This window comes from Hippopotamus amphibius, chromosome 6 (assembly GCF_030028045.1).
Source record: "Hippopotamus amphibius kiboko isolate mHipAmp2 chromosome 6, mHipAmp2.hap2, whole genome shotgun sequence".
Lineage (NCBI taxonomy): Eukaryota > Metazoa > Chordata > Mammalia > Artiodactyla > Hippopotamidae > Hippopotamus > Hippopotamus amphibius.
This window is the reverse complement of record NC_080191.1, coordinates 18,850,527-18,875,292: the sequence shown is the minus strand read 5'-3', so window position 1 is coordinate 18,875,292 and position 24,766 is coordinate 18,850,527. Positions and strand designations below refer to the sequence as shown.

The window sequence follows — 24,766 nt, the reverse complement described above, 5'->3', positions numbered from 1 at the left end:
TGTTAAAATAAAATATTTATATAAAGTTTATAAATTTATGTTTTTTATATATACATATATATGGGAGACCAGGGAATGCAGCATTCTTCATTTTTGACAATGCTTTCTTTCAAAATCAAAATTTCCACATTATTAAAAACTTCTAAGTTTCTCTCACCATTAGAAGGCTTTATTTAACAACAAACAAATGTGTATGTACTTGTGAACGTCCTAGTCCCAAAAGCTATGCATGTAAATCCAACTGATGTAATAATATATCAAAGTAAATCTGGAGCATTTTTTCAGTCCAGCCTTTGTGAGATTTATAAATGGCCACAAACAACAGCTTTAGGAAAAGGCACGCCCTACTGTACGGGATATTAAAAAAAAAAAAAAATTACAAGGAAGTGAGATGAAATTATTCATAATTGGATATTTTTCTTTATAGGATGCTCACAGTGTGATATCTGGCTATTTACTTCATATTTCCACTTTTTTTGTGTGATCAGTTTCTTCAAGGTAAAAAAAATAGCTTGTCACTTGAGAGAGAATTTCTGTTCCTAGCTTCCAAGGAAACAAGTTCTTTTATCTTTATAGGAGAGAAATTTGTCATATATAGTAACAGGAAAATACCAAGAAAAAGAAACAGGCTGCAAAAGGAAATAAATTTCTGTTCATCTTAATACCGAATTACAAATATATTTTTTAATCTTTCCTATTAATTTATGTAACAAAACAGAAAATTTTAAACATACTTAGCTATCTAGAAAGCAAAACACCTGCAATACTTACCAACTGCCTGTTCAGGATTTATATCAATGAATGAGTCATCTGGCACATAAAGGTTTTTTATATACATTTGCAAAATGCAACGGATCCATGATCTTATAGTTAGGGCTTCAAAAGATACACAGCCTGAATGAGAAAGTGCTTCACACAACATGCTGTAAAAATAAGTTGATGGATATTAAAAACAGAAACCAAAACAAAATCCTGACAATGTGTTCCCTGAGTACAGATTCAGAAATAAAGGAAAACATTCTAATATCCCTCACTTATTTTACAGACAAACACACTAATACAGATATACACTGATGAAAATAAACACTACAGATACATACAAAATGACATTTTAGACAAAATATTCTTGTTTTCATTTGTAATGCCCTAATTTTTAATTTTTCTTTTTCCACTGATGGCATACATATAGCTAATGCCAAAGGAGAGAGGGAAGGAAGAACATGGTTAAAATTAGAGAAACAAGGAAGGGGTTTAACTAACTAGGTGAGATAATACTGAAGGAAGTGGCAAGCACAATAAAAACAGTGGCCCTTAGAGTAAATAAACAGAGAAGTGGGGACGTCCCTGGCGTCACAGTGGTTAAGAATCTGCCTGCCTTCCCGGTTCGATCCCTGGGAAGATCCCACATGCCTCGGAGCAACTAAGCCTGCGCGCCACAATACTGAGCGTGCGCTCTAGAGCCCGCAAGCCACAACTACTAAGCCTGTGTGCTGCAACTACTGAAGCCTGCATGCCTAGGGCCCATGCTCCACAACAAGAGAAGCCACCATAATGAAGAGCCCACACACCACAATGAAGAGTAGCCCCTGCTCACAACTAGAGAAAAGCCTGCATGTAGCAATGAAGACCCAATACAGCCAATAAATAAATAAATAAATAAATAAAACAAAAAACAAAACAGAAATGGTCATGACTAAGAAAAAGATAAAAAGACAAGATATATTTCTATGTGGATCTCCTGACCAATCCCACTCCCGTGCCTTCCTTTCCCGCTCCCCTCACCTCACAGGCAGTTGTTATTAAAGAATTCCAAAATAACACCTGAACAAGAATAAAAACAAAAAATTTTACAAAGTCAAAGGCCTGGTTAAATCTGATTTCTAATGATTTTATAAGTGAGGACAGAGAGAATGAGGATGGTCTTAACCTAATTATAAATGTTATGTAAAGTTAGACACTTGAAAAATACATATAAATCATAACTAAAAATACTGTTTTGAAATAGTTTGAATATAAGTTATCATAAAAAAAGAGAACACAAAACAGAAGAACTCAGGTGGGTCATTCATTACCTATATAACCTTCCCAATGCTACTTACCATCTTTGCATTTCAATTTTTTCAACTGTGACTAACACACCAATATTATTTTAAAAAACTGAAATCCTTTCAGGTAATTTCAGCAAAAGTATTTAATAAATAATATAAATAAATGTTTGTTGTTATTAAAGAATTCTGAAGCTGGAAGGGACCCTGAAAGTAATCCAATTGAAGTCGAACTGTCTTTATAACTGGAAGCCAGTGAGAAAATGATTAATGACTCTTCTTAATGAACTTCCTTTTGAGAAGAATACCTCTTTTCATTTTCACTGCCTGGCAGCTAGGACCAGACCTACACTGGTCTCTTAGATTTGTGTATTTATTTTCCCTCATCTTCATATTCTTAATCGAATTGTCCTGACTATTCTATACTAGTTCTATTATCTGGTGTACATTTTTTCTACTGGGGTTCCTCAGGTCTCTTATGTAATGTGGCAGGAGACACTTAAAGATATGGAAACCAAAGTTCAGGGTTGTGAAGTCTCTTGTTCATGACTGCACAAAAGTCAAATCTTTAAAACTCTAGCTGTGAAGAGGAAAGCTTTCACTAAATCTAAAACTACAATCAAATAAGTGTCTTACAGATTTATTTAGTATATGTGCTGCCGAAGCGAGCACATGTCTTACAGATTTATTAATATGAATGTATAATTTCTTTCACAACAGTGAGTACAGAAGGGTCATTTCAGGATGAGGATAAGGCAGTCCTACAAAAACTGTTTTGACAAAACAGCAGCAACACTGTTTTAAGAAAGCTTTCCTACTATTAATACTGTCAAAATACTGATACATGGAAAAGCAACAAACCGTCCAGGTGAAGTATATATAGTAAAGATCAGTTTTTATTGTGAAAATTCTTAGCTTCCTAGTGAACTGATCTATCGTGGGTTTACATTAATGTGCATACGTGAAATAAAAACACTTACCTATTTTGTAGGAAATGACTTAAATATCTGGCTACAACTTGGGGCCAGACGATATCATCCCAACCAAAAAGCTGTATCACTGATGTAACTGGCTGAGGTTGAAGATCCGATGGAGCGGTGCTGGGCAAGTCCATTGCCAGCAAAGTAAACTCTAGATTTAAAATGAGAGAAACTTACAGTGAGAATTTTTTAAAAACTCTCCCACCACCCAAATAAATTATAACAATAGTGATTTTTAAAAAATCAGCACTAAATAGTAAAACATTTTAGAAATGTAGAACAGAAAGCTAAAACTGAACTAAATTCAAGCTGTCAAAGAATTTCTGTGGCGTTCACATGGATCTCCAAGAAAGGGTCTAGAATAATCACTCTCAGCATCATTATAATGAATCTATAATGGCCCCCTCAAACAGCAAATTCTACACCTGATATCTCCACTTATGTGCCTCTCTCATTCAAAAGACCCATTATGAAAGATATTTCTAGCACCCAATTTTCACCTGCCACAGACAAAGAGTTATCTCTCACCTTGGACACTGGACATTCTCTTCTAGTAAAGAGTGATCGCCCACAATCAATCAATGATACTCTACCTCCCTCAGGACTGACAAAGCCTAGGAATTAAGAGTTTCTTAGGTCACCATGGTAAACAAATATACTTTATTTTGTGATTTCCTGGGATTCCCCAACTTAATTTGTACCACATCAGTATATATTTATCAATAAACTGCTTATTAAGCACAGCCTCCTATGCAGCTCTCTCAAATGGTGGCTGTTTATTCTCCCACACTCTCATACACTGGACCCTCATAGGGTGGGCTTACTTCTTGGTCCACATTGCTGCTTCTAGACGATTCACCATTCTCCCTTCCTCCTCCCTTTGGCTTTGAGTCTCACATCATCAGATTACACTAGCACTAACTCTCCTTTTTGCATTTGTCTACTGTTTCCTCCTCTCACCCCTTGAAGACTGTAGCTCACCATCATCCTTTCTAACTGCACTCCCGTCATAGCCCTTGATGATTTTTTTCTACCAGTCTCCTGGCCTTGAACTCCTCTCCTTCAGTGAATCTATCTTCCACTCTACTTTAGCCACTCACTCCCATGGTGATACAGAGACCTTGGCACTACCTGTAAGTACAATCTTGCCATAATTTCTACTTTGAAGACCCCTCTTTCTGGCATAAACTAGCTTTCCAACTCTCCTCATCTAGGTTCCCAAATCCATCCTTTGACTCTCGGGACCTACAATTCACTGATCCTACAACTTTCCCCTGTTCCTCACCGCCTCTGTGCCTTTCTTTCCCTTTTTAGGCAGCTTGACTGCATGGTTCACTATTATACTGATTTCCATATACCATCAACTCCCTTGCTTCTTACTTGATTTTCTGTACTTGCCTGGAAAAAACACCATCTGGTTAATTACAACTTTTGGTCTTCTCCCCACATGCATCTAGATCAGTATAAATGGCTGGTAAACAACTGTGCTGACTGATCTCACTTCAAGTTTATCACTACAAACTTTAAGTGGGCCCTTAGAGCTGGCCAACATCCCTACCAAATTTCTCTAGTCCATTCGGTCTTCTACTTCTACTTAGAGGATTACTGAGTACCTTCTCGCCTCCCTCCGTCATCAGCTAGCATCTCCTCCTCATCTTCACTTTCAGCTAATGACCTTACTACTTCACAGAGAAATGAGAAACATCAGACAAGAACCACCACATCTACCCAGCCACATCTACCTGGGCCCATTTACTCTGCCTTCTCTTCTGCTACTACAGGAGATCTGAGGCCAAGTCCTCTATGGGATCCCATTTCACTTGGGCATGAAAACACAAGTGACACTCTTGCAACACTGAGTTTTCCCTCACTCCTAAACATTCCTGTCAGCATGATATGTTGAAATTTCTACCATGTTATTAAAAAAAAAAAAAAAACCTCCTTGACCCCACTTCCCTCTCCAGCTACCATTCCCGTTTTTCTACTTCACTTAGACAGTGATACTCAAAAAGATTTACCACATTTGCAGTCAGCGATTCCTCTTCTCACATTTCCTCTTGGACATCTTCAATCAGGCCTTTGCCTCTACCCATTACAGCAAAACTGCTCTTCAACGTCACAGTGATCTCCGTCCGACTGAATCCAATGACCAAGTTTCAGGCCTCATCCTATTTGACCCATTAACCGTATGTGAAATGTTGATCACTGCTCCTTCCTTGCAACACTCTGTCATTTGGTTTCCAGGGCACTACACCTTCTTGGTTTTCGTCTCACCTCACTGGTATTCCTTTGTAGTCTCCTTTCCTGGTTCCTCTTTATCCTACAAATCTGAACATGGGAATATCCTAGGGCCCTGCCCGCAAGCTTCTCTTTTTACTGGTATTTACTCTATTAGTAGTCTCATCCCATTCACAGCTTTAAAGACTATTTATACATAAATAGTTTCCAAATTTAAATCTCTAGCTTGGACCTCTTCCCTGAACTCTTGGTTCATTACCCAGGGGTCTACTCAACATCCCTACTTGGATTTTAATGGATAGATTAAAAAAAAAAAAAATCAAAATCCTAGTCTTCACTCACAGAATCTGCTCTTGCCACAATCTTCCTCATCTCAAACGAGGGGTCCTCCCTTTATCTATTTTGCCTACCATATTATACTCACTCGGAAAATGCTATCAGCTCTATCATCAGATTGGAAATCTGACCACTTCTCACCACTTCTGCTGCTACCACGGTAGCCCAAGCTGCCCATCCCTGACCTGTTACAATCTCTGAGGGATCATATCACTCCTCTGCTCAAGACTTCCCAACACAGCTTCTAATCTCAGAGTAAAAGCAAAAGTCTTTACAGCTACTACGCAGAACACAAAGTAGTTCTCTAGAACCACTTGATCACATCTCTGACTACTCTTTCTCCTTTTTTTTATGCCACATGAGCTTTGATGGCTTCCATGAAGTTCCTCAAATACATAAGACATGTTCTTGCCTCTGGACTTCTGCATAGCTCACATCTGCATAGCTGCATATCTCGCCTCCTTCAGGTCTTTGCTCAAATGGTACTTACACAGGCTTTCCTGACAATTCTATATAAAATTATAACATCCCTCCGGCCTTCCCTAGCCTTATCCTTTTCTACATTTTAATTTTTCTCCATAGTACTTATCACCATCTGACATATTACACATTTTACTTATTTATTTATGTTCTCTCCCCACCACTAGACTATAAGCTCCATGAGAACATGGAACTTATACATGAAAAAAGGAATTGCAGTCCTTTTTTTCCCATTGGTATAACCTCAATGGCAATAAAAGTGGGTATTCAATTAATGCAGGAAATTTCTCTCTCCTATCAAGTCTTGATTTCATAACAAATCCAAAACCCACACATATTTTGCTTTATATCTGTATACTGTTTATTTTCAGTGCCTAGGACAGCAGTGACTCAATTTGTATGGTATCATTTTTGGTCACTAACTGGGAGTTGGGATGATGAATGGAAGAAAGATAAGTCATACCGGCTAGTAATGACTGTTTTGGTTAAACAGAAAATAAATCAATATTTATTCTCATAGACATTACACTGGTTGGAAAATCGTTGCCCTGTCACAATTCTTCAATCTATGTATCACTGTAAAGTTTTAATTATGGAAGTGCTACCAGAATTCAAGGTCTTTTAAAATTTATATCATGCAGTCTTTTATGTAGGGCTTTTAGCTCAGCTTTCCTCATTCATACCAGGGTAAAATAAACCTTGGTTTAGATCTTGGGTTTTTAAAACTGTTGCATTTAAATACATTAAATACTTTCATATAAAATGCATTTAAATGCATGCAGTCACCATATTGATCTGTCTTTATTCCAGTACTTTTTAACATACGTTGGGTAAAATATCTCTTTGAGAAAGATAATGACTGCTTCTTGGGGAAGTGCATATGTGCACATACATTCAAATTCTTGCCTATAATTTCATCTGATTCAGAGTCCCTTAAAGGCTAAGGACATGTCCGTAGGCTAATAATCAAATTAAGTAAAAATTACAACCTAAAATAGAATCTAACAGAAGTCAGAAAAATAACCTTCTATATAGTCCATGTCACTCTGAGCTCATCTGCTGGATGTTGAAGTGGAATTCATGCTGTATCCTTTACTGCACTCTATTCAGCTTCATCTTATACTAGATACCTGCACACATAATTTGAAAATAAACTACTTGAACTAGAAGTCAAACGCTGCTTTACTTTCCAAATAATGCGTGCACAAGAAAAGTTCATGCACATTCAAAATTTTTAAGGTTAAAAATGATCTTTTATTTTTATCAAATGATCACTTAATTTTTACCTTTACTAGGAGGAAAATAAACAAGCCTAAGGATTCTAATTTTAAAATATGTAATTCTTTTCATCTTTCTGGTTGTCAAAATATTTATTGCACAGTAATAAAATAAGGGTTTCTTACCACGCAAACAAAAGAAAAAACTGACAAAGTCTGCAAAATGAGAAACTAATTAGCAAATTAACAACGCTGACCTGCAGCTGCATCCGCGAGCTGTGAGAAAGGCAAGATCTGTGACATTCTCTGACTCTTCAAAAATGAAAAGAAATGCCTCCACAGTGCACTGGCGACTGCAGCGAGGTGGCGCTCTTTAGCCGATAATGAAGACTGCGCAATGAGGTCCATGTTCTCCCTCTGAAGTTCCTGACACAATTGTTGGTGCAGACTCCTAAAAGGGAATAAAAATACAGCTAACACCCAACAAACACATACAAAAAATTTTCTTTAAATACATTTTGGGCTTTTAACATTTCCACCATATGAAAACTGAAGGACTGTTTTATACAATTAAAATCTTTATGCCAGGGCTTTATGCATTTCTGGTTATTTGATGATGGATGAATGATGGCATATTAAGCACCATAAAGTTAATGTTAATTACTAATGTCAACCATTAATTATATGCTTTTTAATATGTCAGATCCAAATGAGAAACAGGCAGCTTCAGAATGAAGGTTTGCATTTTACAACTCACTATGACAAGTGATTTTACTCACAATCTAGACATAAAAACAAAATTTTAATCCATTTCTCCTGTGAGCTTTCGTACATGAGGTACCAAGAGGAAAGTATTTATGGCTTACATGTGATATTTTAAACTAAAATACTTTCCTTGCTTGGAGCAGACACAGGCATTGAGCTAGTATATAAATCTGTGCTAGATACAACCTTATGATCAGTACCTTGGTCCAAAAAGATCCATAATCATTTTCACATAGTAGAAAATAATAAAAAATAAAAACTTATTCTTCTCCATAAATCAGTAAAACATGACTTCAATACTGCCTCAAGTTTTGATTCATCGTTTACTTACCTTTTTTTCCTATTGAAAATTTAGACATCTCTAGACCTTAATAGAAACATAAGACAGGTATATACTAAAAGATTCTTGTAGTGATCTGGAATAGAAGGCATTTATGCAATATGTCCAGCAATTAATAATATTATTTAAAACTAAATGTGCGACTGTGATATTATTCTTGTTTCTGTTTATATTACTGGCATCTCAATTGAGAGCAGACACAGATGCATGAATACCATCCTTAGATTTGCTGGCTTCAATTAAAGAGCAAGCAGTGAAAACTAACCAGTGGGGTTAAGGCGGAAGGCTTTCTTCAATAATGGTAGTATTCCATTAAGAAAAATGACTAGTACTTTAAAAAAGAAGGACATATAACATTAATTCCAACATTCCTGAGGTTTTAAATCAGTTCATCTAGGGGAAGTGGACACTCAATATAACCATATAAAATGCAGAATTAGTGCATACAACTAAAGCAATTACACAGAAAGATCAAACTGGATGCAAGACCACATCTTTGTACTTTTCACATAACTACACAGAAGTAAAAATTTTAAGTATAAATTATGTAACATTAGGACTCTGTGCCTCTCTACATTGTAATTCTTGGATGATCATGAGACACTACTTAATGCTACCTGAAGTACTGAAAAAAAAAAAAAAAGTGTACAAATGCCTGGGGAAAGAATATCATAGTAAGCAAGTCTCATAAAAACTAACCAAATATCTGCTATGTTCTCCCAGTGTAAAAACCTGCCTGAGATGCTTTCAACGGGAACTAGTAGCTAAAGTACCATTTCAGGTCCTTTAGCTTTGAGTAAGATGAATACCAAATCACTAAAATCCATTTGGCAACTAATTCAACTGTCCACATCAACAAAGCTTAAGTTCATGGGTACATTTCAAGACACTGGAGTCCAAGTAAAATAATACCACCATTTGCAAAACCTATCTATAGCTTTTTCAAAGTATATTGGTCTCAAAGGATAATAAATAACTTACTATACTTGGGTAGGATGGATTTTACTATTTCTAAATAAAATAAGCCATTTTCTTCACTCACTAAAATCTATTCCCCAGGAAGGGGTATTATTTCTGATCATCCTTTATGATCCTAGAAATTCTTTAAAAATCAGAACAATTCTGTAAGATGGGTATCATTAATCCTCTTTCCAGATGATAAAGGTGATAATAATATGCCCAAAGGTCACATGGCTAAGAAAAGCTGGCCCCATAATCTGAGTCAAAATCTGACTCTGAAGCCCATACTTTTCCCTTACACACTAACACATACACCCTTATACACTAAGATGCAGGCATGTGCACGCACATGCGTGCACACACACATACACACAATTTAAATATTGATCAGTTTTCTTCCCTCCCTACTTGAGTTGAAGAAATTTTTGTAAGCCGAAGAAAAGAAGCTAGACAAGCCACATGTATAGCTTTGCCTGGTGAAGAGGCAGGGGCAAATGTTTTGTGTAAAAGACTGACTTAACATGGGTTAAAATCATTTTGGAAATACATGTGTGGAAAGAACCAGGGCACTTATGTTCTAAAAGGTGCAATATATTATAGCAGAAAATAAAACCTGCTGAATGCCAAGTTATTCAAATTGCAGCTCTCATAGTAGAAACAATAGCAACATCTAGCATTTACTGGTATTTACCATGTGCCAAGCACCACGCTACGTATTTTGTAAGCATTGTTTCTCACCCCATGTGGTAAGTACAGTTATTATTCAAATCTTACAAATGAAGAAACTGAGACAACAGAAGTAACCTGTGTTGGGTAAAACTGCTGGTTATTAGCAAAGCTACTCAGAGCTGTGTGATCTTGAAAAAAAAGAGTAACCTCCCAATTTTTGTTTTCTAAAGAGTTAAGATTAGGAATAATCATGTATCATCCACCCACCAGGGTTATTGTGAAGATCACATGAAATAGTGTCCTCAAAAATGTTTAGGAACCTATCGCTACACTAAGGAAACATCCAAACTTTTACATACCTACTTATCCTGGTTTTCATAAGCTTCTATTTTAGCTCTGGTATCCTGTCTCTTTTGGCTTACCTCATTAAGCACTTTCCTGATTCCTGTATCCAACTGTTCTTGTGCCCCACTTTCCAAGATTTGTTTCCCTGTTTTTATCTTCAGGTTACTTCTTGTTGTGATTTCACATATTCACTTATCCACCTTGCCCCCAACTTCCCCACCTTCACAAAGACACACAAATGTACTGGGGCATCTATCACATAAGAGGCACTGAAACCTACAGCATCTGACGGCTGCTGAGGCACTGTTCCTCTCTAACAGCTTGGGCAGGTTTCTGGAAACACTTACTGGACTACTACATCTAGGTGTTACTTCTCATCTTTGTATGTGCTCTTGCTTCTCCTGTAGTTGATAATTACAGAACAAGGCATGACATCCTGTACATCATATTCCTGGTAGTCATAGTTCCATGTGCACTATTTCTAACATATCATGCTTCAGAATTTAAAGAAATCTATTGGTGGACCTTGCCCCACATAGAAAAAGCATAATATAATAAATGCGACTGATAAGAGCTAACAGAAAGCAAGGGATTAACAACAATTAACAATTGAAGTTTAGTTTTAGTTCCACTGCAAAACCTGCCAATTTTCTTCAATCTATATTAGTAAAAAATATAATGGGAAGTTCTAAGTTAAAAAAAGTTCTAAACCACTCAAGAGTAATTATTCCAAGTGTCTGATTGATCTAACTAACGGAAAACTGGATGGGAATCAGAATATTCTACCATTTTTAGTTTCAGCTAAATTCACACACAAAAAAAACCTTAGGTACTTTGGATCTTCATGTCATTCTTATTCACATCTATAAAATAGGGCTATAATCTGCTTTACTACCCAGAAAGAATATAACATAACCAAAGTAATGACATTACCAGAAAACAAAACAAACAAAAAAACAAAAACAAAGTTTTAAAGCTGGAAGGTATCTTAAAAATCATCCAATCCAATTCTGTCTTCAAAAAATAAAAACAAAACAAAACAAAAACAGACTCCAGGTATAAAGAGAATTCTTCAAAGCCTCACTAGGGAGATGATGGTAGCTTAAGTTCTGACCCCCAACTCTGTGTATGCCCAGTTATCAGGGAGAGGCATAAGTCAGAAATCAGGCTGGCAAGCAGCAACCCAGGCACCCCCTGCAGGGCCTCCCTGTAATGATGCCTCAGTGCATGTGTGTGCACGTGGACAAGGTGAGTGGGTGATAATGACTGAGTGAATATGTGAGATCTAGACAAGCAGTTTATTGGCTGTTTTGATTATTGAGGAATTATAAGAAATAAAAAGCCCAGTATGGGTAAAGATGCTTCTGGTCACTTATAATGCACCATTAAGGCATAAAAAGGGTCCTCAAGATATAAGGTAAATTATCCAAATGAATACTTGTCTAGAAGAGAGCCAGTCCGTGACCTTGGAAAACAGACTTAGTTTTGTCATCTGTTAAATGGGAATAATGCCCTACTATCTTCCATAGAGCTGCTAACGCATCAAATCATTCCACTTAGGTAAAAATAATTTGTAGATTATAAGGCAAGATAATATTTACTTTAGTCTCATTGCTACGGACTCTAATTCCTAATAACCATGTTCATGGATGCAGTAGAGCATTATCTAGAAAGACACAGGCTTTAGAGATGACACACCAGAATATGAATCCTACTCTCTCAACTACTAGTTGTATGGCTATTTCCTCAACTATTGTAAGAATTCTTAATAAGACATATTCAATAAATGGAATAATCATTATTATTGGCCAGAGAATCAAAGACTTTTTATTGAGAATACATGCGCCAGCCCTATTCTAAGTTTTTGACCTTTATCAACTAATTTAATCCTGTAGGTACTATTATTTTCCCCATTTTGTAGACAAGGAATCTAAATACAGAAAGGATAAATAATTTGATTGGGTCATACTGTTATTAAGCAGCAGAGCCAGAAATTTGAACCCAGGAAGACAAGCCACCATGTAACTACGCTACAACTACCTCAAATACCATTTTACTATCCAAATAAGTAACAGGTCTTAAGTGTCTATTTCTATATTCATTCATTCATTCATTCATATGCTAAATTCCTAAAAGAGGTACTTACAAAGTAGTATAACATCCAATCCTGGTAGAGCATCAGATGTACACACATTCAAAGTTTAACACTTCTAGGGAGTGTAGACTATCCTATAGGGATTCCAAAGGTCAATAACATGTGATCATTTAAAATTTTTCATGTGGTCCATAACTGAGTTAATTTCTAAGACTGAGGGAAGAGAATAAATCAGGAATCCAGTGCTGAGCCTACCAAATTAAGCATGCTTATATCAACACTGCCTTATGGTTTTATGGAATAACACTGATGAAGCACTTAAGGTAGCTTGCCCCATCCCCAAAATAGGGTATAGGATGAAAATATATCAGTAAAAAGTGACTGTTTTTTAGGAATTACCCTTATAAGTTTATTAGTCTTATATTTGTAGATGATTATGGATCTCAAATGACTTAAGTGTTTTAGTGATATTTCACTGCATTTTATGGTACAAATAACAAGGATCTACTTCAGTAGTTCTCAACCTTGACTACCATCAAAATCATCTGTACACTTTCTAGAAATTAATAAAGCTCTAGCCTCACTGAACAGCCTATTGCATCTTCAAGTTTGGGGCCTAAGCATATTATTATTGTTTTTAATTCTCACTCAGTGGGTCTGGGGAGGGTCCTGAGAATCTACATTTCTAGTAGGCAGATTTTGCAAGCCTATGGACCACACTTTAAGCAGTTACCTTTCTGGCTTTTCTTGTATATAAAATGGAGACAATAATAGTACCTATAGGATTAAATTAGTTAATGGAAGTCAAACACTTAGAATAGGGCTGACACATATTCTCAATAAACAGTCTGATTTTCTGGTTCACAGTAATATGTTCTATTTGACTTTTGCAACAGATGACAGAATGGTCATGCAACAAGTAACCCATGAACCACACTGAGTAGCAAGACTATTTGTAATTCTATACTAGAGGAGGTTGATAATCATTCCTCTACTCTGTAGGCATAAGCGTAAAAGTATAGGTTTTATACTAATTCAAAGAAGAAAGATCACTAAGGACAGCAGAAGAAAAAGAGCATGGAAATGATTCTCAGAGGACAGGTTAAGGACAGAAAAAGCGAAAAAAATTAAAAGAAAATTAATTTTAAAAAATTTAAGGAAATTAAAAGCACAAAGGCATATAAATCCCATACATTTACTCTCTAATTCAACATGTATTACACGTGTTTTAGGCAGTAGGGATGCACAGTTTTAACAAAACAAAGTCTCTGCCCTTCTGGAGCTTATATTCTAAAAAAGAGATAATTAAATACTGATGTGGAACACCTCAGGTTGTGGTGAGCTTTATGGATAAAAAGAAACCAAAGTACAGGAATAATGAGTGATGGGAGATAATATTGATATTTCAACTAGGATGATCAGAAAACACCTTCTGAGAAGGTAACACATGACTTGAGTAAGAGGGAGAATCACAAGGATATGGGGGCGGAGGAAAACACCAGGGAGAAGAAAGAGCAGAGCACAGGTAGCTAGGCTCGTAGTTTCATGGGCTCAAGAATGACAATTAGGAGGCCAGCTGGCTGAAGTACAAAGGGTGATAGAAGGAAAAGCAGATGAATTCAAAGAGGTAGCTGGGTTCCAGATCACATAGCCACGATAAGAACTTTAGATAAAATCAAAGCTGATAAGTCACAAAAGCAGAAGAGGAACATAATTTACATCTTAAAAAGAACACATGAAAAAGCAAGGTGTTTGGGGAAAGGAAAAAAAAAAGTAACCATCTGACTATAATGAAGAATTTTTAAAATAGAATTAGAAGGCAGTAAATTTAAGAATAGAAAATAGGACCATATTTGTTCAGTCACATGTTCTCCTCATTCACTTCACAAGAAGTTAGTCAATGCCAGTCACTGTATGCAGTGCCAGAGGTACAGAAACAATTAAGGCACATCCTGCTATTAAAAAAAAAAATTTAGACTTCATTCTCAAGGTAGTAAGGAACCACTGAAGGATTCTGAACTGAGGAGTGATATAATGAAAAGTGTTTTGAGAAAAATTAATCTGGTAATGGCAAACAGAATGGGTTAGAACAAAACTGACTAGAGACAGGAGAGACCCATTATAAAGCTTCTGTAAACATCAAGGTATGAGTTAATGTGCAATTTGAGCTACTTCACCAAGAAAAAAGAAAGCTAACAGTAATTATTTGGCAGTTTGTGAAGGAGAGGAAGGAGCAAATCTATGTTATTGCTAAGTTTGGGGCAAGGGAAACAAAGTTAGGAGGTGCAGTTAATTACAAGCAGAGTATAATTTGATTTGAAAACAGAAAGTAACAAGATCCCAAAAGTTTTTGGAAATCTGGACCTAGGGCCCAAGAGTACACTCAGACTCAGGAATCACTGTGCCCAGTAGTTCAGCTCATTTTAATGTCTATTAATTACATGAAGTACTATATTAGATGCTATCAAATATGGTCCTTGATCTCAAAGAACATACAATTAAGTGAGGAGACAGAGGTATCCACAGAGTATTATTATGCACACAAAGGGAGCATTTGGTCCAGCTGGGGGTTTGATGAAGGCTTCATGGAGTAAAGACATTATCATCAAATTATGGAAGCTGTTAGATAACTGAAAAGTAATACGAAAAGTTTCAGGAAGTTGTAATAACATGAGTAAAGCACAGTGACATGAAACTGCATGGTATATGAGGGGACTCACAGTTTAGTATAAGCAGAAAATGAAAGGTCAAGGGGCAGAATGACAAAAAATGAAACTAGAGTGTTGATGGAGACCAGGTAATGGAGGGCCATGCCATCTAAAAAATTAGAGCTACAAGTAAACAATTCTTTAAGGCAGAGAGAATTAACAGAGAGAAAACAAACCTACATACATATATCCAACCTACATCTTCCCATATATGTTCCCAATATAACCTAGAGCTTATAAGCACTACCTTAGACATACATACATTTAAACACCCTGTGTAACAGCACAGGGCAATGTTCAATGTTTTCTGTCTTTGAAATAATTTTTTCATTAAAAACCCGACCTCTTAAGTATGTGTATGTATGACTTGGTACATACATGTTAGCCCTTGAACAACACAGGGGATTATCTACATATTATTTATAGTCGGTCCTCCATATCCTCAGTTCCTCCACATCCATGGATTCAACCAACCATGGACCGTACAGTACTGCAGTATTTATTATATGTGGAAAAATATCCACGTATAAGTGGACCTGGGCAGTTCAAACCCATGTTATTCAAGGGTCAACTGTACAAATAACTGCTCATCACAACATCCTTTTTATATTTTTTGCTGACGTGTGAAAGCTATCTTATGCTCTATAACCATTTGCATTATTAGCTCAATATAGCGCAAATGGTCTTAGCAAACAGTGGCACTACTACACTATCTTAAATTGAATATGTTTACTTTTGTGTGGTCTGTTTCTGCCATTTATTCTGTGTTAGCCTATGATTAACAAGTAATAGTCCTGAACTCAACACAAAGACTCAAAGAAACAGTATCACGCTAGATATTAAGATCGAAGTTTTACATCACCTCAAGATGCCTTCAAGGAAATGGTTGAGGGTAAAGACCACATTAAGGCTTGGTTGAAGTCCTTTGACATTAAAACTGTGAGAAACTATAGTTAGATGGATGTCATGTCTTAGGGATTTCTAAAAGAACAAGAGAGCAATCATCACCTGACCGTGACAACTCATTTCCAGAGGGCTAATGCTAGAATAACCCTGTACTGCTTATATTCAGTTAGGACCTTTATTTCCTGGAATTCATCCTCCAAACTTAATAGCAAGTATGTAGGTACAAGATAATAGATGAAAGTAAGAGAGGGAGAGAATGTGGGCTTAACATAAAACAAGGCAGTTCCCAAGTTTGCCTGCTACCAGAATAACGGGTGGGTAAGATTATGAGTTATGATCCAGGATCTTTGTCCTTTATGTTAGAGGCACTCAGAGGCAAGATCCTCCTTGTAAGAAGTCGCACAATAAAATGTACACATCTTTGATAAACTATCTAAAGTTTCCATACTGGTCTTTCAGGATTTCTAATATGGTTCTCTTCTTCTTTAACTGTAAGTGGATGTGTATAACTGAGCAAGCATACATGCACTGGATCTTATCTGAAATGTTATGTATAGAATTCTCATATAAGAAAGCGGGGGGAACCTTACGAATTGGTGGCTGAAGGAGGAAATCAGAATATACTTATTTGCAATAATGGCATACCTCACTTAATGCACTTCGTGGATACTGCGTTATTTTACAAATTGAAGGTTTGTGGCAACTGCGTTGTCAGATGATGGTTAGCATTTTTTAGCAATAAAGTATTTTTTAATAAAGGTATGTATGTTGTTTTTTAAGACATGATGCTATTGCACACAATAGACTACAGTATAGTATAAGCCTAACTTTTAGTTGCACTGAAAAACCAAAAAATTCACATGACTCACTTTATTTCTATATCCACTTTATTGTGGTGGTCTGAAAACAAACCCACAATACCCATGAGGTATGTCTGTATAGGTAATAACGTGAACAGAATATTTATGGAAAATGCCTTCATTTTGGAACAGAGATCAACAATCTACCAAATTTAGCAACATGAGAGCCAATAATTATCGTGATATTAAACATATCTCACAATTTTTAATTTTTCTTCCTATCTCTCCCTCTCTCTTTCTCTCTCTCACTCATTCACTCACTCACTCTGGCTCTTCCACCATTCACTGAATACTGTGGTAGTTTCAAAACATGGCCACAAGTTCTTTGGCACTCCTTGGATCTGGAGATCTATGACTACTTTTGACCAACAGAGTACAGTGGACACGACACTAAGTGACTCCAAGGCTTGGTAATAAGAGGCCACAAAGCTTCTTTATTTGCTAGGAAAACTCAGTCTTAGCACCCTGAAATGCTATGTAATAAAGCACCATTACTCTGAGAACACTCTCTGGAGAGGCCGTAGGTAGTATTCGAGTCAACAGACCCAGCTGAGCCTGTGCTTCAGCTATTCTAGCTCAGATGCTAGACGCATTAGTGAGGAAGTCATCTAGGAACTGGATCCTCTAGCTTCAGCTGGTACAGTCTCCAGCTTTTTGAGTCACCCCAGACAGAAGAGTCCCAGACACAGGAGAGCAGTGAAGAGCTATCGTTGGCTTTCCATATTCTTGACCTAAAGAATCTGTGAGCATAGTAAAAAAGTTGTTTTGGGGGTGTTTTATGCCACTATGTTTTGGCATGGTTTATTATGCTCTAAAGAACAGGTACCAACTATATACTAAGTACTGTGGTAGAAATTAGGAATTCAAAGATGAAAAAGATACAGACCTGACTCAAGGAATTGACACGTGAGGAGGAGGAAGAAAGACTTTATTTCACTAAAAGTATAAACAAGGGGTGGCATCTGCAATGGTGCAAAGGCAAACTTAAGATGAAATAGCTATGTTTCAAGCCTCCTAGGGACCATCTGCAACCCTCTCTAAAATTCCAGATTTGTTTTAGGACAAATGAATTGCAAAGACAGGGATCATCTGAAGAAAAGCTACTTTAGTTTCCTAACTACCCAGCACAGAACACCTACAGCAAGCATGTACTGAGACATTCTAAGGACATTCTCATATTTACTCTCAATAAATTTTATTCAGTTCTGTTGCTTCCCCATTTCATTAATAATTGACAGCTTTTAAAACTGAGTTTCATTTTAATTTTCCCTAGATATAGGGTAGTATTTTTGTGAACCTATGAAGTTCATCTTCTAAAGCTAATTAATAAAACCACCCTTCAAAAAGGCTTAATTCTCACCATCCAAGTAGTCTTTTCTGAAAACAACAGTATACAGTTAGCTGCACCCTCTACCTACAGCTGCAATCATTACACCACATCTTATTAAATGTGTTTAGCTGCAACATGGGAGAATGTACTTTGGTTCAAAAGAATTCAGGATTATTTTATTAAAGGTAAAGACTCACACATTTTGGGGGTCAAAGATTCCACAACAAGTAAGCTAGGGCTAAATTCCATTTGTGAGCACTTTTTCCTAATTGGTGGTAATAAATTCCTAAAAAGAAAGGTTCTAATGGTAATGTTGACTGATTCTTAACTACATTAACCCAAATGTTCCTGTCACAGTGAAATCTGCTCTATAATTTACCTTAATGGACTAGGTGTATCAATAAATATTGAAAATGTCCAGTCTTTTTTTCTCTTCCGTTTAAATCCAATCCAATTCTATGTCAACAGATTGTACCAATGTATAATTACAATAGCTAATGCAATGGGAAAAGTCGTATCCTTTGATAAATAATTTTTCTAAAACCTCTCAGGCATTCTGCATCCTCAATATTTCTCTTACACTCAAGAAATGTAGTAAATTACAAAACAAGACACTACTGACCATTGCCAGTTGTGATAATGGATCTAAAAAAAACCTCATCATAAGCTCCACTAGTGACTACATTTTCAGGTTTCAAAACTCAGTCAAGCAAGAGAGTTAAAAAATACGTAGGGATATTTATGAAAGAATATTCTTTATCAAAAATATAACCAAACTCTTAATAGAAATAGTAGCTTAGTCACTATTGTAATATAATGCAAAACCTGGGGTAGATAAATAACCTTTAGAAGTCTGTAAACCCCTCAAAATTATGTCTAAAGTATTTATTTTTGTGATGAGAGAGACTACAGCTTTCATGAGACTCTCAAAAGGGTCTGCCTCAAATGAATGAAACCCACTAATTAGATCCTGTCTCTTTTCCACTCCCAGTAAATGCTTCCTCTAGATTTCCAACCCCAACTCCTCTTCTCCCTCCTTTTCATTTCCCCATTCTGTGCCTTGCCTGTCCTCAACAACCCAGCTGTAACCTGTGTATCAAATACACTAACTTTAAAGGAAAGCTTAATCTGAATTCTACACAGAAAAAGCTGTTACTGGCCAATGTATAAGATCAATCATCAAAATAAATAAATGTATAAACTTCTTTGGAACAAACCTGTATTTAATAGTCCATAAATTTCCTAATTTTAATTGGTACTTAGTCCAGATACTTAGTTATACCCGTATTTCTTTCTGGAGATGCCATTTGCCACATTTACTACAGTTCTTTAAAAGGAAGGAAAAGATAGAGGAGGAGAAAGTTTTCCTAAAAGATTACTCCTTGAGTCAATGATCTGTGGGGATTATTATGAAGCTCCATTATTAGGGCTGAGAGCCTCAAAGGCTTTTGTTATATCACTAATTTCTTTTTGCAAGGCTTCAGCATATGAGCTGATTTATCTGGTTCTGCATGCTTGGGGCTTGACACATGCTATTTGTACATGACAGGTTTCATCTGTGTAGCACCATTGATAATATTTATCTGCACATCAAAAAAGCTCATCTCCTGATGTAAAAAAAAAAAAAAATTATGCATGAACTGGGGTAAGCAATGTTAAAGAGGTGAGTAAGAGACCTGTGATAGCTCATAAAATGCAATCAAACTACAGGAAGATCACCAATTGTGTATGAATGTGCAACAGGGCTAAAAGAGCTGATACAGCACCAAAAAAGGAAGAAATGGAAAGACCCTTGCTTACAGTGATAAAATAGTAGGGCTTTGTTAGCAACCTGTGAATTTTAACTAGCAATAGGGAAAACTAATTTCCTTCAAACAAGAAAAGATGAAGTTTTGTGACCAAAGAAGAAATATTTCAAAATAAACTTTAAAATAGTTCCCATTGTTTATAACTACCAGAAGAAAATTAACCCCTGAAATTTACTCTTACGGGGAAAAAAATGTTTAGATTTTTGTTACTGTGGTTCTTAATTAAGAAACCTTTAATAAAGCTTAATGTCTTTATAGGAAAGTAACTTTAGGGAACACAGAAACAAAAAAGGTAACCAAATGTAAAACTGTTTTCCTTTCAAAAATGACAATTAGCCTAAAAGCACCTGTGTAAAAGATTCTAAAAGGCGGGCACAGCCTACATATTCTAATAACAAGGTAATAAGGTAATTTCCAAATATCTGACAGATGATATATAATGCATTCTTTCGAGAAAAATTGGTATTTTTCTTTTTGTGAAGAAGGTATGTGTTGAATTAAAGAGTGTGTTCCTGTAATTCATCATCTTTCATAACAAGAGGTTACATTAGGCTCCAATCCCCCCCACTCCTACTGTTCTCAGCATTTGGTAATACAGATAGTAGAGCTAATTTTCTGTCATTCAGGAAGAACTGTTGGATCACTAAACTTGTATCACCATCACCTCTGAAATACAGTAAAAATCACTGTTAGAACCAATGGTTTATTAGATCGAACCCACCATCAACACTGTCAACTCTGCCTGGTCGTGTTAACAGGAAAATGTTTTACGAGTTCTACCACTGGGCATCAATTTAACATCCAGCACCAGCTATGCTGTAAAACCGTGAACATAATTTATATGGTGACCCGCGTGTGTGGGAAGCAATATCTAGGTGAAACTTCTCACAGTCTGACAAAATGCTTTGATTTGCACCATTCAGATGATTGAGCAAAAAGAGTTTAAGCAATCACCACCAATAGCCTTTATCTCCAAATGCACTAAAAAATTTATTACTTTATGAGTACAACCTATTGCTTTAGAGCTAGGCTTGATAGAATAGAAATGATTGGATAAATATTACATTTTCAACTGGTACACATCTTGTCCATTAGGTTTAAATATTGGACAAGCTACGTGTTTAAGATAAACATCAGTCTTAGCTGATTCCATCACACAGTACATTTAGAAAGCCTCTAAACGTTTCCATAGTAACATTTTTGTGCTTACACATAGCTGAGGATACATGTTCACTGCCAAATAGGAGAAAGTAAACTGAGAGACCACTGAACTCTTCTTAAACAATCTACCTTTGTATTTTACTTAGCACTTAATACAGTTGACAGTATTTACACATCTATTGCTGTGTATGTAGCAACTGAATAATTGCTCAAGCAGGAAAGAACATAAAAACATGGCTCACCCATCTACTCTAAATACTAGTTTACTATTCAGGCCGTCTTAGAAATTTTAAACTAGCCTAGATTTCACACTCATGGCTTTTCCAGCAGCTTCTGCTGTGCACGAAGGGAAAGATATTCAGCTGGCAACCTCTCTATCACCTGCCCAAGATTTAGACACCTTTAAAAATGGCGAAGGGTGCTTGTGATTTACAGATGCAGAGCACAGCTGTCACGATTACTGCAGTACAACTTTTAAATATCCTTTCTAGCATCATGGGAGGGATCCTACGGACATGATCTTCAATGCCTTTGGGCTCCTGAGCAACTACCGTAGATCAATAAGTAACGGAAATGGAATTGTAACCCAGGTGTGTCTGACTCCAAGTCATTTTCCTCTATAAGCCATACTGAGGATCCCCAGTCAAGATAAGACTGTAGTAATTAAAATCCTACACCTGAAGGTTTAAATAAGTACCTAACAGTAAAATAAAACTTAAACACACATAGGATTATTTATAATAGATATATCTTCATAATACTCCTAGCCACCAGTCTTTACTCACTAAAGAAATATACTACTAATCAAGGGATCATCAGGCAAAATGACTACTGGTTATTAACTTGGTAGTCGAGCTCTTTTCCTTAATTAAGGTTTCCAGCCTTGCTTTCATCCATTTTGTTTGCCACACTAAACAAACTGCAGAAACTTACTATTTAGAAATAAATCATCCTATATTCCATACACAAAGCCATTTGTTACAGTACTACTAGAAGAGACATAAGCATTTAGCTTGGGATGTCTAGTAAGATCTTTTAAGCTGTTTTTCTTTTCTTGTTCTTCACAATTAGAAACTAGAAAATCCCACTTGTCTAGAAAGGAAAAAAGAAAGAAAGAAAAAAAAAAAAGAAGGTTGTCCCTTCTAGGGTTAACAGATGCTTTTTGTAAGATTTTAGGTAAGATTAACCTTTTGCTCACAACAGAACTGGTTATTGGTTTTATTTATTTATTTTTTTTACTGTCTTTAACTTAGGTAAAAATCAATATACAGCGAGACAAAGGGCTCTAGAGGGTCTGGCTACACCAGCTTTTGGTTTGGCTTCTGTACAATTCTACAACATGCTGAGGCTGGAAAGGATTAGCCTGCTTGTGTTGAGTAAACCGATGATACTCAATAAACAGTTTCTGTTGTAAACCCCTTAGGACGTGCAAAGCCACACTAGTTGGCAATAGACCAGATAAGCTGCAGAACCAGCTGTAATCTCATTTAGACCTGAGCTGATCCTCCCGTCCTTTCATTCCACAGGATCAAAGCAAACCACTGAGGAGGCAGCTGTATTATAGTGGCTCTGCTTGCTGGATGCAGCAAACATTTCATAAATTCCACTCCTTGAAGCAAGTCTCTACCTAATCTACCCAGAGCTGGGACAATCAATGAATTTCTGAATTCATTAGACTGATTATTACAGGGTAACCATTTTCTCTTTGGAGAAATGTGATGACTGTCTGCCAGCTTTACAAAGCAGCTCCTGTTTCTGACCATTGGTTTTTTTTTTTTCTTGAGGCGCCCAAAATGGCCCCCACAACAGCAAATAAAAATGGTTTAAAATGACCTAACTCATTATCTTTACTGCATATTAGCAAGCAAACAGTATATGATGTCGAATTCCTCCAGCTGTCATTGCTGACTATGACTCAAATGCATTCAAGCTTTACCAGCAATCCATAATTCTATGTTCAATGACACGGGGGCAGGGAATGCCAGCCCTTACTGTCACACAATACCATACGTTGGCCAAAAATGATATTCAGAAAAAATATACAGGAAAGGTTTCTGAAGTTCATTAGAAAATATTATTTAATACATATGTAAATTTTCTACAAAACAACACAACTTTTACAGCATTTCAAAGTGAGAGTGTTGTTTCAAATAAGTGTTTCCCCCTTTCAACAGAACACTGTACTAATCTCATTTTACTGGAAATTTCCTTTAATAGAAATCTAAATTTCAAGTTATGATGCTTTAGAAAGTAGTCGTCACTCCCAAATTTAAGAGACTACTAACTAGATGCATCATGGGCAAGGGAGAGAAGGTAATGGGTCACAGATCACTCTAAATAGTAAACATGAAAGTGAAATCCCAAACAGATATGCATGGCTATATATAAAACGTCAGCATTTAAAAAGAACTAATAATTTAACATCTAGTCAGGGAATCGGCAAATTTTTTTGGTAACCATTTAGGCCAAGTGGGCCACATACGGTGTCATATATTCTTGCTATTTTACAAAATTTAAAAAATGTAAAAACCATTAGTAGCTCAACAGCTGTACAAAAACAGGCCATGGGCCAGATTTAGTCAGCAGCGCCTTCGCCTTCGTTTGCCAACCCCTTCTAGTCCAAATCACTTATTTTACAGGTGAGGACACACACCCTCAGGAACATGAGTTCTTTTCATAACTAAGTGTCAACATAGCAATTCAGATCTACTGAGTCCTACTCTGGAGTTCTTCTACTGCCTCCCGGCATTTTTTCCAACATTGCTTCCGGAAAAAGAAAAAAAATGGTATGAAGAATCTACTGTACTTCAGAAACATTTGAAAAAGGTAAGCAAGAAAGACTGGGACTTGTCAATCCACACAGCGGACCAAAGTGACCATACACTAAGTGATTCAATCACTTCCAAGTTAACAAATTCTGTATTGAATAACTGGCCTCTCTCCAGTCCATTCTTCAGACATAAAAAGGGTTGCATTTAACACAATCACATAATAACAGCAAAAGTAATAAATACCGAAACCTTAACTCTCCTAATATTTGCAAAATCCAGATCTTTGTAATAATACAACGATAGGAAACCGCAAAACTGTATAATTATACTTTAATTGTATTGTGAGGCATGCATTAATCACAAAGTTTAAGTACCAAGGATAGAATTATAATAATTCTGTAAAACAAATTTAAGCTAGCTAAGTAGGTCAGAACCACTAACATGCAACAGGAGACCTCTGGGAATTTATCAGTTAATGGCTATTTATGTGCAAATGAGTGCCCTCCAACCCTCCAAAATCCTATGTAGCTGAAGGGTATTTCTGTTAACCAGGAGCACTGCTTAACTGCTGAGGCATAAATTAAACCATTTTATTGGAATGATTTTTAATTCCTCTACTTTCCTCTTACCCCCCCCCCCCATCTTTCTAGAAGCACAATTTACAGAACATATTTAAAAGAAGGGAAAAAAAAGAAAAGGTGGCTGGAGAGTTTTCAAAACCAGTCTCTCCTGTCCTCCACATGTGCATATAC

At 36.4% G+C, this 24,766-nt stretch overlaps 1 protein-coding gene across 6 annotated transcripts in view; it reads right to left on the bottom strand.

The window, feature by feature from the left end:
* The window catches only part of MMS22L (MMS22 like, DNA repair protein), a 135,638-nt gene that overhangs the window by 23,696 nt on the left and 87,176 nt on the right, over positions 1–24,766 (bottom strand). For all 6 annotated transcript variants that reach the window (XM_057738450.1, XM_057738449.1, XM_057738451.1 and 3 more), the window contains 3 exons: positions 7,554–7,747; positions 3,026–3,176; positions 772–923 (listed from right to left, as the gene is read on the bottom strand). In XM_057738450.1, coding sequence (XP_057594433.1) covers positions 772–923; positions 3,026–3,176; positions 7,554–7,747 — 497 coding nt within the window. The remainder of the gene's footprint in view (positions 1–771; positions 924–3,025; positions 3,177–7,553; positions 7,748–24,766) is intronic.